General features: G+C 36.9%; 1 protein-coding gene across 3 annotated transcripts in view; it reads left to right on the plus strand.

Moving 5' to 3' along the window:
• The first annotated feature begins 1,056 nt into the window (after positions 1 to 1,056).
• LOC113527360 (myosin-16) overlaps positions 1,057 to 14,135 on the plus strand; it is a 48,614-nt gene continuing 35,535 nt past the window's right edge. Inside the window, exon 1 of one of the 3 annotated variants that reach the window (XM_026915083.3) lies at positions 1,057 to 1,232. In XM_026915083.3, coding sequence (XP_026770884.3) covers positions 1,149 to 1,232 — 84 coding nt within the window. In that variant the 5' untranslated portion in view covers positions 1,057 to 1,148. Of the gene's footprint in view, positions 1,233 to 7,566; positions 7,779 to 12,878; positions 14,089 to 14,135 lie in introns of those variants that run through there. The other 2 variants (XM_026915082.3, XM_053238691.1) reach the window with 2 other exon arrangements.

Raw genomic sequence — 14,135 nt, forward strand, 5'->3', positions numbered from 1 at the left:
ACACATGCTGTTGTAGGAAAATAACGAACGCCCGACACAAAGTGGAGTTACTGTTACCACCCTAAAGTTCATTATTATCTTATAAAAGCATGTCCTAAAGTGTTTTATTAATCTTATAAAACAGCGACTTGCCATAATTTGTATTCATTAAAGAATAACACATTGTGCTTTCTATCAGTTTTAGTTAAATTTAATGTTGTGGAATGTCTGTGAAGTAGTTAGTTCCTGTTATCACTAATGTTATAACAACTAAAGTCTTTCCCTCACCTGCATTACTTTTTTTTCTCTGGAATATGAAAAAAAAACAGTTTTCATATTACAGAGAAACCAGAAGGCATGGTAGAAAATTTACTGACTGTTACAATGTGCTGACACTGGAGACTCCTTCCATAAACGTTATATAAATACCTCCTTAGAGAAAACATCACCATATCAATATGTATACATTGTTTTGCTAAATAACAGCACATTTTTAATTTGTTTATTATTAGGAATTAATTTTCTTATTATATAGTCTTAGATTATGTGGAGTGTCCCCAGTAAGTCCTTGAGTAAGTTGTTACTATAGAAATGATAATTTATTAGCCGGGATTATTGTTAGTGTTGCTGTTATAGAAAATTAAACAGCACCTTCTAATCAACCAGATTTAAAAATTCAACAGGGCTCTGGTATAAATTACATTTTTTTTGCTAATTACAGAGTATTTCTGAATATTTGCAACAGATTAGTGCATGATCACCCATTCATTCTTTATTATTCTTTTATAGTTATTTTGAAACATTGTTATATAATGCAGTAGAATCCATGCTCATTATACATATATATATCTGAGCCTAACTGCACCATTACACCAGTTCCAGATGAGTTAAATCCAGATGTGAGTGCAATCCAGGAGGGAGAGGGTTAACTCTTAGGGTTCAGGGTGGCCCTCTTGCTCTTGCGCATCTGCCAGTGGATGGTGATGGCAGGGTGGGGAGGTGGAGTAGAGTGTCAGAGCCAGTTTAGATGTTTTCTTTTGCCGTTGGAGTTCCCTCCCCCTGAGAGAGAGTATGTGTGCAGTGTTACTCAGGGTCAGGTAACAGAAAGCTCACTTCCTCTGGGAGCCTGGAGGAGACAGCAGGATGGGCAGTGTGTGCCTGTGCTGAGGATGGAGAAGAGAGTGTGTGTAATCCAGACTGATTTTCACCAGTACAGACCCCTGACTGGAATCTACAGTAAACATCTGGCTCAGGTAAGTCTCTGCAGCTGCTTCTCTTAATTGCTAACATGCTTCAGTTTAGAGTGGGATGAGTTACTGTACCAGACACATATTAAGCCAAGATTGGGTTACACATGATTGTCTGCTGAATAGCCTTTTCACAACACAAGGTTCAGTCTATCTGGCAATCCAGGCCTGTTTGTGTGATCATAAGTAATACACCTGTGTAGGTCTTCTCCACACACACACACACCACACACACTTACTCTTTCATTCAGCATTTTCCCTCAGTTCAGGATTTCATTTCAGCAAATTTGCATTTGTACAAAAAACAAAAGTTCCCTGAGCACTTACTTGGAAAGAGTACTGTCTGGACTAACACAGGCTTAGTGGCAGGCTCTCACACACGCGCACACACACACACACACATACACACATACACACACACACACACACTTCTCAGGAATGCAAACATTTCAGTGCAGGTCAGTGATCACAAAAAAAAGGGGGGTGGGGGGTGGGGGGGTGTCTTCTGTTGAGTCAACCCAGGCTTGAGAAGTGACTAATTACTAATTACTAATATTTTTAAACCTTGCATTTGGCACTTTGTCAAACAATGCAGTTATGAACTGTGTTCCTGATACTATTAATACTGCTTCCTGAACAGTTGAGATCTTCTGATTGACCTGTAGATCTTGCTTTGCCTCTGTTGAACTGTTGGAGAGTGCATTCTGAGATTGCTTTGTAGGAAAGTAACTTAACTACCTGTCCTCTTGTTACAGTACTTCAAAACATGGTTCATGGTAAAGGTACTTTTTTAACTATAATTAAATTGCAATACTTTTACTGAGTTTTTTTTTTTAAAATAAGTTATATTCTACATTTTGCTACATTTATTTTTGATCACTGTTACAGTGTAAAAAAAAACTCAATGTATTTAACCCTGGTAAACTAATTATAAGATGTGCAAATTTTTAATAATTCAGTTTTGGACCTAGTCAAAATAAAGCAGTTTCCTGATGGAAGTCTACAATTCAGGCATTAAATGCTTAGCAGCAATGTCTGAGACAGTGGAGACAGAAGAACATCTCTCGCCCAATTTATCAGGTAGCTTCAGTTTTAAATGCTTCAAATTATCGGGATTTCACAGCTTAACATCCAACCAGCGGAAACGTGTCCAGGTAAGCCATTAACTAGCTGAGTGAGCTAGACTAGCTAGCCAGATCTTTTGATATTTTACATTATGGACGTATGTATTAAACTTAAGGTCACTTCAGTGTTCAGTAGCAGCTGCCTGTTGTGAGGATAAGGTGTAAAGACAGCTAACTATCTAGCTAGAAACATGTATGAATTAACATGAGCTAATTATATAGCTAATGAACCTAGCAAGCTAAAAGCCTACAAGCAAGTTGTAAAGTAATTACTCTAGCGGCCTTTCACCAGATGATTTATTTACTCTTAATTGATTTCTTGATAATTATTCTTGATAATTAATTACTTATACTTTTAATTATTACTACAGTTGCAGTGCTTTTACTCAAGTTAGTGTGTTTTGTACTGTTTTCACCACTATATGTATACATATTCAATGTGTAGCGTAAATTTGTCTATAAAACATGGGTGTACAGTAATTTACTGATATTTATATAATAGTCCGATTATATGATTAGGTGCGAAAAACAAACTCCAGTTTGGATATACTAACATCATGCTACTATATACTATCATGTTTTCATTTTGTTTTCATGTTTTCAATCTCAACACATTCTGTAGCTTGTCATCAAACCTAAGTAGCATTATTAGGATTTTCATATGTACTGTCAGTTGTGCCAAGTAATCAAGTCAAGTGGAAAGTGTCGAAAAACAAGACACAGTAATTTTGCAACCGTGACTTCAATTTATTAACCGAAAAGTGTTCATATGATGAAATTTTGACTGAAATGTTCTCTATATAGTTATGAAAATTGTTTGGGGAAAAAAGTGAGAAAATTGCATTTAAAGATTCCTGCAGTTATAGGATTACAAATTGAATTTTTTTCTTCGGTCCATTTGACTATGGCACATAGCTATCCAACAACTTGATTAACCCTTGACATTCACTCTGTGTGGAAATCACATTTAGCCAGCAAGCTTTCAGACTCACTGCATTGCCTGGATTAAACTACTTACACAACGTGATCCGTGCAGGAACAAGACATGCAGTTTTTCATGCTGTTTTGGTGAAGTATATATATTTTTATGAAAAAGCCAATTTTGGTCAGATTTTTCAGCATTTTTTGGCTGAATTCAGCCACAGTGACATCTGACATTTTCCCTCCCATATTGCAACTCACATGAGCATGAGTGTAACTACATTTTAAAAAACTTCACAGTATTAGAAATGTGCAAACAGCATACTCTTATTACAACTAATAACTAAAGTACTAAGACGTGTTACAGATATCCGTGGCATTGAAATATAATAAACTGCCCAAATTCAATTTATTAGCAGGCCACGAGTAATGTTTTATAAATTACTACTCATAAATATTTGTGGAGAAGGGCTCAGCTGTTCTCATTAGCTTGGGACTGCAGCCTGGCCTCCATGTCTCCATGTCACCTCCACTGACTGGGAATGCAACGTAGGGGAATAAATTTATTTGGAAAACGGCTGCTCGTGATCTGCGCCCGGCACTATTGAGTATGAAAGGAGGAATGTGTAGTGTCTGTTTGCCAAAGGGACAGTCTTCAAGTCATACCTAAAAATTCTGTTATTTCCTCAAAAGAGCCAGCTCACAGAACTCACAAATAGCGTAATTTGTATGTTTTGTGTGAAAACCTGATTTGACAAATCCTCCCAAATCATGTCAAGGCATGAACACTTTTGCAATACAGAAAGTCTCATTCACAAAGGCCCAAGGCAGAGACATTGTAACCAGTTTTGAGGTTTGGAATGAGCATTCTTACAAAAAAAAATTGTGCTGACTGTGAAGAGAGGTTTGGAGTTTCAGAGGAGATTAAATAACACACTGTAAAAATGTTGGGTTTGTAGAATTTAACGTGCAAGCATTAGTGTCAGCCAATGCACAGCAGTCAATCTAGCCATGACATTTTAATTATAACATAGTGTGTAATTTTTGCTTAAAAAGTACATGCATGCCATCTTTTTAGGGAGACACAGACACACATGCTTGAGTCTACATTTTGTTAATGCAAATGCTCACGCCCAGCGTTCCCGGGATTGACTCCAAATCCACAGCAGCCCTGACCAAGATAAAGCATTCTGAAGATGAATGAATGAAAGAAAACGGTCGATTAAAAGCCTGGCACCTGTGGGCAAAAGGATCCTCTTTTCTTTTGTACTTCATCATGCACAAATTATTCAACTCTTCTTTATGTGGTGAAATCTGAAGTGTAAATATATAGAGTGGTGTGAATATCAGACAGTTTGCAGTCACAAAGATAACCTGGCTCAAGCTGCAACAGGGTAACTATATTATTAACTATAATTTTAACTATAATAAATGACTCTGAATGAGCTTTGTAAAATTAGTACAGACTTTTTCAATGCAACTAAACTACACTTTATATTTCTTTGTTGGTTAGCCAAAATTGCTTGTTGAGTCTTGTATAAATAGGAAAACATAGTACAAAAGATGATTGACACTGCAAGAAAAAAGCACTTGAGCATGCATGCATGATATCCAGGCCAGTGAAGGTCTCAGGGGTTAATGGTCAACAAAAGTGTTCCACAAAGTTGATGCATGATGTGCTAATGTTATTGCGGCTTCACTATTGTCGCCGTATGGTTATTCTTTGGAAGGAGCTTGTGGAAAATTAGTCAATCGACTCTCCGCTTGAAATCCTAGCAAGAACAGTTGGACTGATTTACACTACAATTTTTCTATTTGTTATTTTTGGACTGAAGAACTTGGTAATAAGGAAAGAGTGGATACTGCATACTTTTAAAGCCTAGTATAACACTCATTTGCAGTTTTCCTCTGTGAGAAAACTATGTGAAGACCAGAGAAAGTTAGGTATAATCAGCTTTACTGATATCTTACTTATATTCTCACGTCTACAATACAGCTATACAGATGTACAGCTCTATAGAATGGAACTCTTAACCCTTTAATTAAAAAGCAATGTTTGTAAAGTTACATGACACCTCTATAAGCCCATTTTGACAACTGACATAAACCTGCAAAAAAATATTTTTTAAACCATACTCTAAAAGGCGTTGGCTGACATGAAGGCTGCTTTGGACTGTCAACTTGACATAACACTTGAGTGAAGCAACATATCTTTGTTCACATAAGATTGTATTATGACACTTTGGGCACTGATTTACGCTTGAACACTGTGACAACTAGACTTGTAGTTGTGCGAACATCTAGTATGTCCGAGGCATGTAATGGTGATGATGTTACATGTCAAATATCCAAATCAAACTCCTTCTAAGCTCAGAGGCAATGCAAAACTGTCATTATGGTATTATTCATAAATATCTTAAAATTAGGAATATTACTTACCCTTAGTATGTATCTTTCTAAGGTAGTATTTAAAATAATTTAAGGTACATAATTGGACTCTATATGCACATTCCCAGGTAAAAGATACATACTAAAGGTACCAAAGATGTACCCTTGATGGTACAATCCCAAAGTACCGTTATTCCTGAGAGTGAATGGCAATGGCATGGCACTGTAAGAACAGAGTGGTCTCTCTAGCTTTTAATTGAATTCCTGATTTTAAGATATTTCCATAACACTTTAATGATAGTTGTGCATTGTCTCTGACCTTAGAGAGTGTTTGGTTTTGATGTTTGACATGTCACATCATCACCATTATGTGACTCTGATCTACCAGAAGTTCACAGTTGTCATGAGGTTCTCCGTAAAACATCCTGGAAAGTGTTATAAGACGGGACCGAAATTATGTCAACAATGATCTGTCACCTCCTTCAGATTTAATGTCAGCTTCACATCAAATTAGACTCAAACATGATAGCTGACTCCAGTTGGAATTTTAAAAAATGTAAAGATGATGCTATTTGACTGATATAATCTGATGTTCCATTGATATGTTCACCTATCTAGAAGATGTGAAGTCATAACTGCTCCACTTAGCTCTGTAGAGTTATAAATGCACCTAGTGGTCATAAATGGGAATGACAACAAGAGTTAACAGAGGACCATGGGGCAGGAATCACAAAGGCAAAGTGTAAGTGTAGACAGTGTGTATATAATCTACATTTCTATTGTAAGATGTACTGCAAATATTGGGAGAGGGGAAAAAGAAATTATGGAGTGAATACTGTCCATACATCAGAAATGCGTTTGCACCACGGTGACCTTCTTTCCCACAAAAAGCCTGAGAAAAAGACCCGCTTGAAATAAGCTGCTAGACTGTATACCAGATGACTGTATATTGTCGACTGTCAGCAACCTATTATGGGATCACTCTAAAATTTCACTATATACTAGCCATATAGCATAAGTCAAGCGTGATAGCCCCTCAACGTAACGTCATTTGAAGCTTTGCTGTAATTAATGTGATTCTGCCACACTAAAATCTCTGGTCATGAGCTGCTGCTGGAATAAACCTTTATAAATGTCTATTCTGGTTTCTTTCTGATGTAATGAAGGCCTTAAGGAGGCGTCATAAACACTATTTTTATGTTATCCCTCTAAAGTCCTTGCTTATTATGCATTTATTCATGTTAAAGTATATTATTCAGTAGCTACTATGAATAATTGCGCAAGTACAGTGAAACTAATAGGAAAGATGTGAAGCGGCTAGACACGCTTCCAGTAAAAAACTTTAGCCTTGGTCATAAACCAGTCAGTGACAATGAAAATAAAAAAGACAATTTAATTCTCTTGTGGTTAAATAGAGTATCCCATCATTTGTCACATGGACTACTGTATAGTACTGTATGTCAGAATGTATCACAACCAATCTAGGGTGAAATATCAGCTGATTGGGAAAAATTGCTCTGAATTACACTGCATAATGCTTTAAGTGAGTGGATGAAGGACTATTCTTCTGTAGTTATCCAGAGACCTTCAAGGAAGCCAGAGATATGTTTCTCTTTCCACATTATACATATTATGTGTCATTATGAGTAATACTGGATTACTATAACAGCTGTCCTTATACCTGTGCACAACTAATGGATGTTTATTATATCTTTCTGCTCGTTTTTTCCCACTAAAGCTCAGTGAAGAATGAACACTAGAGTGGGTCGTGTTGGTATTTGATCCAGGGGAGTTATTGTAGCATAAGAGTATCAGTGGAAGAAATTTGGAATTGTTTTGAATTGGGCCAAGAGGCCCCAGAAGCAGGAGGGTGGGGAGGAGGTGGGAGTGGAGGGTTAGTCCAGAGTGAACGTAGAAAGCGAGAGAGTGTGAGTCGTGAGCAGAAGTGGATCAGGTTAATCCAGTGCAGCAGTGTCCACACGCAGAGATGAGGGAGCGAGAGGAGCTGAAGAAAGCCATCGAGCAGAGCGACAGGCTGCTGTCTCGCGTCCGCCAGCTGGAGGAGGAGAACGCTGGACTCAGCAAGGAAAAGAATGACACTTTCACTAAGATGCGTGCTGTAAGTCAACTGGGATTCTACCTCTGGGATTGATGGTATTTAGGGTTCAGTCACTTACACACGTTCAGGGTTCAGAGTCACTTACTGATATTTAGGGTTCAGTCACTTACACACACGTTAAGGTCTTTTTTGTTTGAAGAGTTTAGTGTTTGACATGATAAACAGCTGGTCTAATCTAATTAATATTTCTCCATTTGGTAAAATAAAATAGCCTCATTTCGAAAAATTATGTTAGTAATGACAGAACATAGCTTTGTATCTTCTAGCACAGGAAATTGTGTAGTCTGGATGTGGTGGCTCTCGCTGAAAGCCACAGTCCCTCCTGGTGAACCCTGGAGCGATGATAAGTGGGTAGCAGAGCTCAGTGTTGAATTATTGCTCCTGCCTTGCCTCATTGGGCTAAATTATGGCAGGCATGGATGGCCAGAGACATCTGCATGTGGAAAGGAGGCACACTGAGCAGTGAAATTGCAGGTATTCTTTGGAATGGAATGGAATGGCTCATGACTGAGTTCTGCTAATATGTCTGATTATTTTTGCTGCTGATTGCATTAGCAGATCCTCTATATTCACTCATATCTCCTTTCCATCCACCACTTTATGCTCATTTTGGCAGGGCTTGTATTACTGCAACTCCAGCTGGATTTCTACATTCATTTCTTTGCATTTTCATGTTACTTTGTTTAAGAATTAGCTTTTCAAAGATAAAATTGATAGCGAGTGGCATTGGAATTAAAATAGAGTAGAATGTATTTCATTTTTTTTCATTTGTTTACATGTTGTTGAAGTATGAATACCAACCACGTAGATATACTTATCATCTACAGAAGCTGTTCCAACCTATAAAGCCATTTGGAGAAGAGTTGTCCAGAATTAATCCCTCCCCCCAAAGTTTACTGCACTTTTTATTGACAGACATTTGATTTGATATGAAACTCCAGGTGTTTACTGACTTCTCTATCTGCACCATCAATATGTGATCATTCAGGTTCCCAAGTACATTTTTATAATTTTATAGAGACTTAAGGGCTGGATGCAAATGGATGCAGCTACCTGGGGATGCAGAATGAAGGACACATTTAATATAAATGTGTGAAATATATATTTTTAAGTACTTTGCCCATCTTTGCTGGATGATGATCAGCAGGTGCTTCATGTTTGCCCATTAGAATGTACATGCTGGAACGTTGTGGTCGGTCAGTGGTTAACAAGTCACATCCAAATATTTTTTTTTAGGATTTCTGCAAAGCATCTCATCCAATGCCTAATACTGTTGGCTGATTTTAATATTTTCCAGTGTGCTCGGAAAAAGACCTGTGCTTCCCAGTTCTCTTTTGCCTTTGTTCTCTATTGTGCTTTCAGCTGTTTCTGTGGGATTTCTCAGTTGTTTCCTGGAGAAAGATCATCATTCCATAAATAATGGGATCAGTGACTAGTGTGTAGGCAGCCATGCTTCATTAACTCCTTGCCAGGCCAATGCAGTGTGCCGGATAAGAAAGAGGTTTAGGTTGTAGTCTGCACATAAAAATTTGCATCAGGTTCCATAGTATATTGGCCATGGCACTTTATGAATAATATGAAATTTATACCACTTTTGAATTCTTGAATCTGATTGGTCAGAAGGTGATTAATTTTTTATAACAGCAGCTCTGACAGTAGTTTCATCTGCAAGGCAAATCACAGGTTTGCCCTTATGTTCATATGATATTGTTTCTATAGTAACAACTTACACATGGACTTGTATAGCGGACACTCCACATAAACCTATTAAAAACAAGCATAAGTTTTCTGTGAGGAGACACTCTATTCCGCATTTTGGAAGGAGTCTCCAGTTTCAGTACTATAGTCATTGGTAAAGCTGTGCCTTTAAGATCTTAGACATGGGACGCAGGACTTTGCAGTTTCTTGGTTACATGACAATCTGCAAAGCTCTGTTGTTTTGTGTCTTTAACTTCAAGAGACAGAAAAAAGAGGAAACAACTATTAATAGCTGTTATAACGTAACTGATAACCAGAACTAACTTCTTTTGAGGACGTTCCACAACATTAAACATAACTATCAATGGATAAAAAAAATAGGATGTGTCATTCTTATAAATAAATTAAAAATTGTTGAAAAGTGTTGATAAATTGCTGTGGTATAAGAGGAATAAAACACTTCAGTACGGCTGTCATTGGAAATTGATCAACTTTGTGTCATGTCACATCACACCACCCTGCCGTTGATTATTTTCCTATAACAGCATGCCTTGTCATGTTTCATTCCTAGCATAAACTATTTAAGTGAAAATTGTAATGTATACTATTTGTACCCTGTATCTAGGTCTCCTACTATGACACAGTTATAATAGGTAGCCTAATATTAGCTAGTGTGCTAGTGCTTGGTTTTAATTATGTATTAAAATAGGCATAGCATTAGCAAGTTTGATTGAACTGTAAATTGATGCTCCTTGGTGAACATAGCTAGCTACTGCTGGAGATTAAATATTAGTTAACTAACTACTTAGCTGATTAACCCTAGCACCAGGTATACAGGTATACCAGGCTGTGCCAATTCTTTTAAGCATATGCGCATTGTTGTTGATGTTGTTGTTGTTTAAGTGCCAATACTACACTGACTGGTGCAAATAGACCTGTTTTACATAGTTTTACTTAAACACATTTTACTAAGTCTACTCAGGAGCATCAATTTACAATTAAATCTTTACTACTGAACTTGATATTCATCTTTTTATGCATTTTTACCTCTGTATTTAAAATACAGTAAATTATACTAGTGCCAATGTCAGGCCAGCTTCCTTAATGGGCTTTTTAAAAAAAAAAGTGCAGCAAAAGCTCTTTTTATCCACCAATAATTGTGAAATAAAATGCGAAATAGTTTTCCAGGAACATTCAGATGCCCAATTTAAGCATGTGGAAAAACTTTAAGGTCTGGGCTAGCTTTAGAGTTTCTGCGGCCTAGGGCAAGATCTCTGAATAAAACCCACCTCCTGGTTCAGTCAGAGGGAGAGAAGTGAGATATACACAGAATGTCTCCTGTGTTCATCTACAGTGATGCTTTCATTAGGGTGTAAAATGTTATTAAGCACCTCTGATTATCTGATTAAACCTGACAAAATCTAGTTAAAAATCTTCATGTACTATTTTCACAGTTTTTATGATCAAGCCGTGTCATAAAATAGGTTAACTGAAAATAAATTAGGGTCATACTAATATAAAACACTACCACTTACAACTTTCATACCCATCTGCCCACATTTTTAACATGTACAGTATTTGTTTAACCGGTGACAGATGGGATGTGAATAGCTCCAATATTTAATACAGTATACAATGCACAGTATGCCTAAAGATCAATGATTGTTCTTTTTTTTTTTTTTTTACTATAAAGTTTATTAAAAGAAATATTGAATATGACTGCTTTCACATTTGTCTTCATTTTTAGACAAAGTCCATGGTGTGATGGTGTGATGCTTTACTTCCCTGACGCTGATTAATTTCCAATTACAGCACATTCCGCTGTGTTTTATTCGTCTTATACAACAACAAATGGTCAATGATTACAATTTTTTAAATTTATTAAAAAAAACAGCACCATACTTTTATATGATTATAGTTATGTTTAATGTTGTAGAACATCCACAAAAAAGGATAGTTTTTGTTATGACTTACCTCATAGCTGTTGTTCCCTTTCCAGTCTCTCTTTTTTTGCTTTCTTGAAATTATTAAGATAAAAAAAGCAGCTTGTCACTTTACCAAGAAACCAGGAAGCCTCTGAAGTCCTCTGAAGATGCTACCATGGTTGAAAACTTACTCACCGTTGCAAAGCACTGACATTGGAGACTCATTCCATAAAGGTTAAATAAACAAACTTACAGAATACTGCACCAGATCAATGATTATACAATATGTATTTGTTAAATAACAGCACTTTTTCTTAAATGTATTTATTATTAGGCTTAATATGGTTTATGTGGAGCGTCTGCCATACAAGCTTCAATTAACTGTTGCTGTAGAAATGGTAATGTATTAGAATGAGTGCATTAATATAACCTGTGATTTTAATGACTCAAATATTTCACTTATTGTGTTTGTTATAATCGATCTATTTTGAATGATAATCCCTATGAAATGTTTTTTTCCTGAAAACACATTTTTCATCGGACAATGAAGATATTTATTTTCCATATAAATACTGATGGGATATGTGAAAGTTCAGCATGGGAAATTAATAATTTCAGCAATGCCTTGATTTTAACATGGGGTAAATGACACATCACTCACAGGAAAGAGTATTAAGGCACCTCAGAAGACATGGAGGATATTATGCGGTCCTAGAGATCAAAAAGATAAAAAGTAAGCCAAGGATTACAATCTAATACCACCATAAACGTCTTATCTTTGATTCTCATAGCCATTTAAGGCTTTGATAATTGCTTTAATTTTAAAAGTGGAATAGGAGATTGTATGAAGTATTGTATTATCCCATTTCACCCCTTAGTCCTCACCAATCGACTCTATTTCTAATATCGACTATTGCTAGAGGTCGGCCCTCAATAGCACATGTGACACTATGTCTGTCCTTATTAAAATAGCACAAACAAAATATTTCACTATATGTTGTATGTGAATGGTGAAAGGATTTGAGGGTACCAGACTATATTAAACTGTTTCTCCCAAATACAACATGTAGGTAACATAAGTCATGTTCAATCTGTAAAGGAATGCTACATGGATGGAAAGCTATACTGTAACATGCAGTCTGTGTCACAAGCCTGACAATGCTGCAAAGAATGATGCATCGTTGTCCTTAAAAAAAACCCAAAAGCATGACAGGACCGACAGTGATTACTTTTGTGCACCTGATCGCATTGTCAGTACGCCCAAACGTACTTCCTAGAAGCCTCAGAATACTTTACAACATCCGCCACACTTTCAAAAGGTTAAATTAGGGCATGGAATCCTTTTTTGCTCTTTTATTTCGAAATACATCAATCAAAAGGGACTTCCCATGATTCTGTTATCATGCTCTCTCTCTGTGTTCTGTAAACATCTTTTGCACTTCCAAGAGTGGAAAAATAGCAATCAAATGATATTCACATCTGGTTTATGTTTGAAAAAAAAAAAAACTATGAAAGCTAATCAAATGAAGAGAACTTGTGGGAAGTTGTATTATTATTCATTGTCATCAGCCATTATAAAAATCCCAGAGGTTAAAGGGCATTACTGTGGTCACAAGTGAGCGCTGACTGTTTGAGCAAGTCTTTGTTGTCTGTGCTGTGGATGTGGGTGTAATATTCTGTTTCACGAACAGCTGGCTATAATACTGAAGAGGAGAATAAAATAGATGTCATTGTTGGACCTGAAACACTCAGTAGATGGACTTACGCCACTACTTAGCGTGGGTTTAAAGACACAGATTATTTCCCCCATATGATACAGCTCAGTTTCTGTTATGGTTCACAAAAAGAGAGTAAGTTTATATTTGAAGAGGCCCATTCCTTGATGGTTCATCACCTGCTTAGATGTTTATCACATTTATCCTTTTGTTTCTTTTAACCGACTGATGCTAACTGGCCAAAACAAATAAGAAGGCGTAACATGTTTTGTCTGGTAATTCATTCAGACAAGAATTCACATTGAAAAACGTGTTCAATATCCTTTTTGTTCCCCACTGAGTGATGAATAGCATGGCATTTTTTTCATGCCTGACGCACGCACTGTCTTTTCTTATCTTTCTTACTTAGCCTTCTCTGAGAGGGAGAGCCAGTGTTGGTTAATTCATTTTCATTGATGCTGTCCTCATTTTGTTTCGTAGCTACCGTTAGGGTTATGAAAAGCTAAACATTCACACAAATGTGTCATCCTATACCTCAGCTTGTGTGGAATCCTCTGGATAAAGCAGGAGAAGACACCACCTGTTTCTCACTAAGAAGAAGCCATTACCTCGTGTGAGGTGGAGTAGGTTGCTAACACCAGTGAGCTAACTTCAACAACTCACTTTTCTCGTAATATAATCAAAAAAATAGACAAGGAGCAGTGAGCACTGAGAGAAGAAGACAAGTGAATCTGCACATAAAAGTGTGTAGTATTCCAGTTTGATGAGCATTTGGCAGCAAAACATTGGAGCTACGGTATCTGGGACATGGAGGCTGTTTGTCAGAACCAGACTGAAGTTTTTTCTTTAAATTGTCAGAGATGCTGTTCTCTGTCTGAGGACTCAGAGGAGGGAACCTGTGAGGCACAGGTAGAGCCAGAACAAGAGGAACTGGATTGGGATAATTTTAGCACATCCATACAACATCGCCAGGTGTGTGTGTGCGTGTGTGTGTGGTCATGTAAAAACTAAAAGAGCCT

Source organism: Pangasianodon hypophthalmus, chromosome 12 (assembly GCF_027358585.1).
Source record: "Pangasianodon hypophthalmus isolate fPanHyp1 chromosome 12, fPanHyp1.pri, whole genome shotgun sequence".
Lineage (NCBI taxonomy): Eukaryota > Metazoa > Chordata > Actinopteri > Siluriformes > Pangasiidae > Pangasianodon > Pangasianodon hypophthalmus.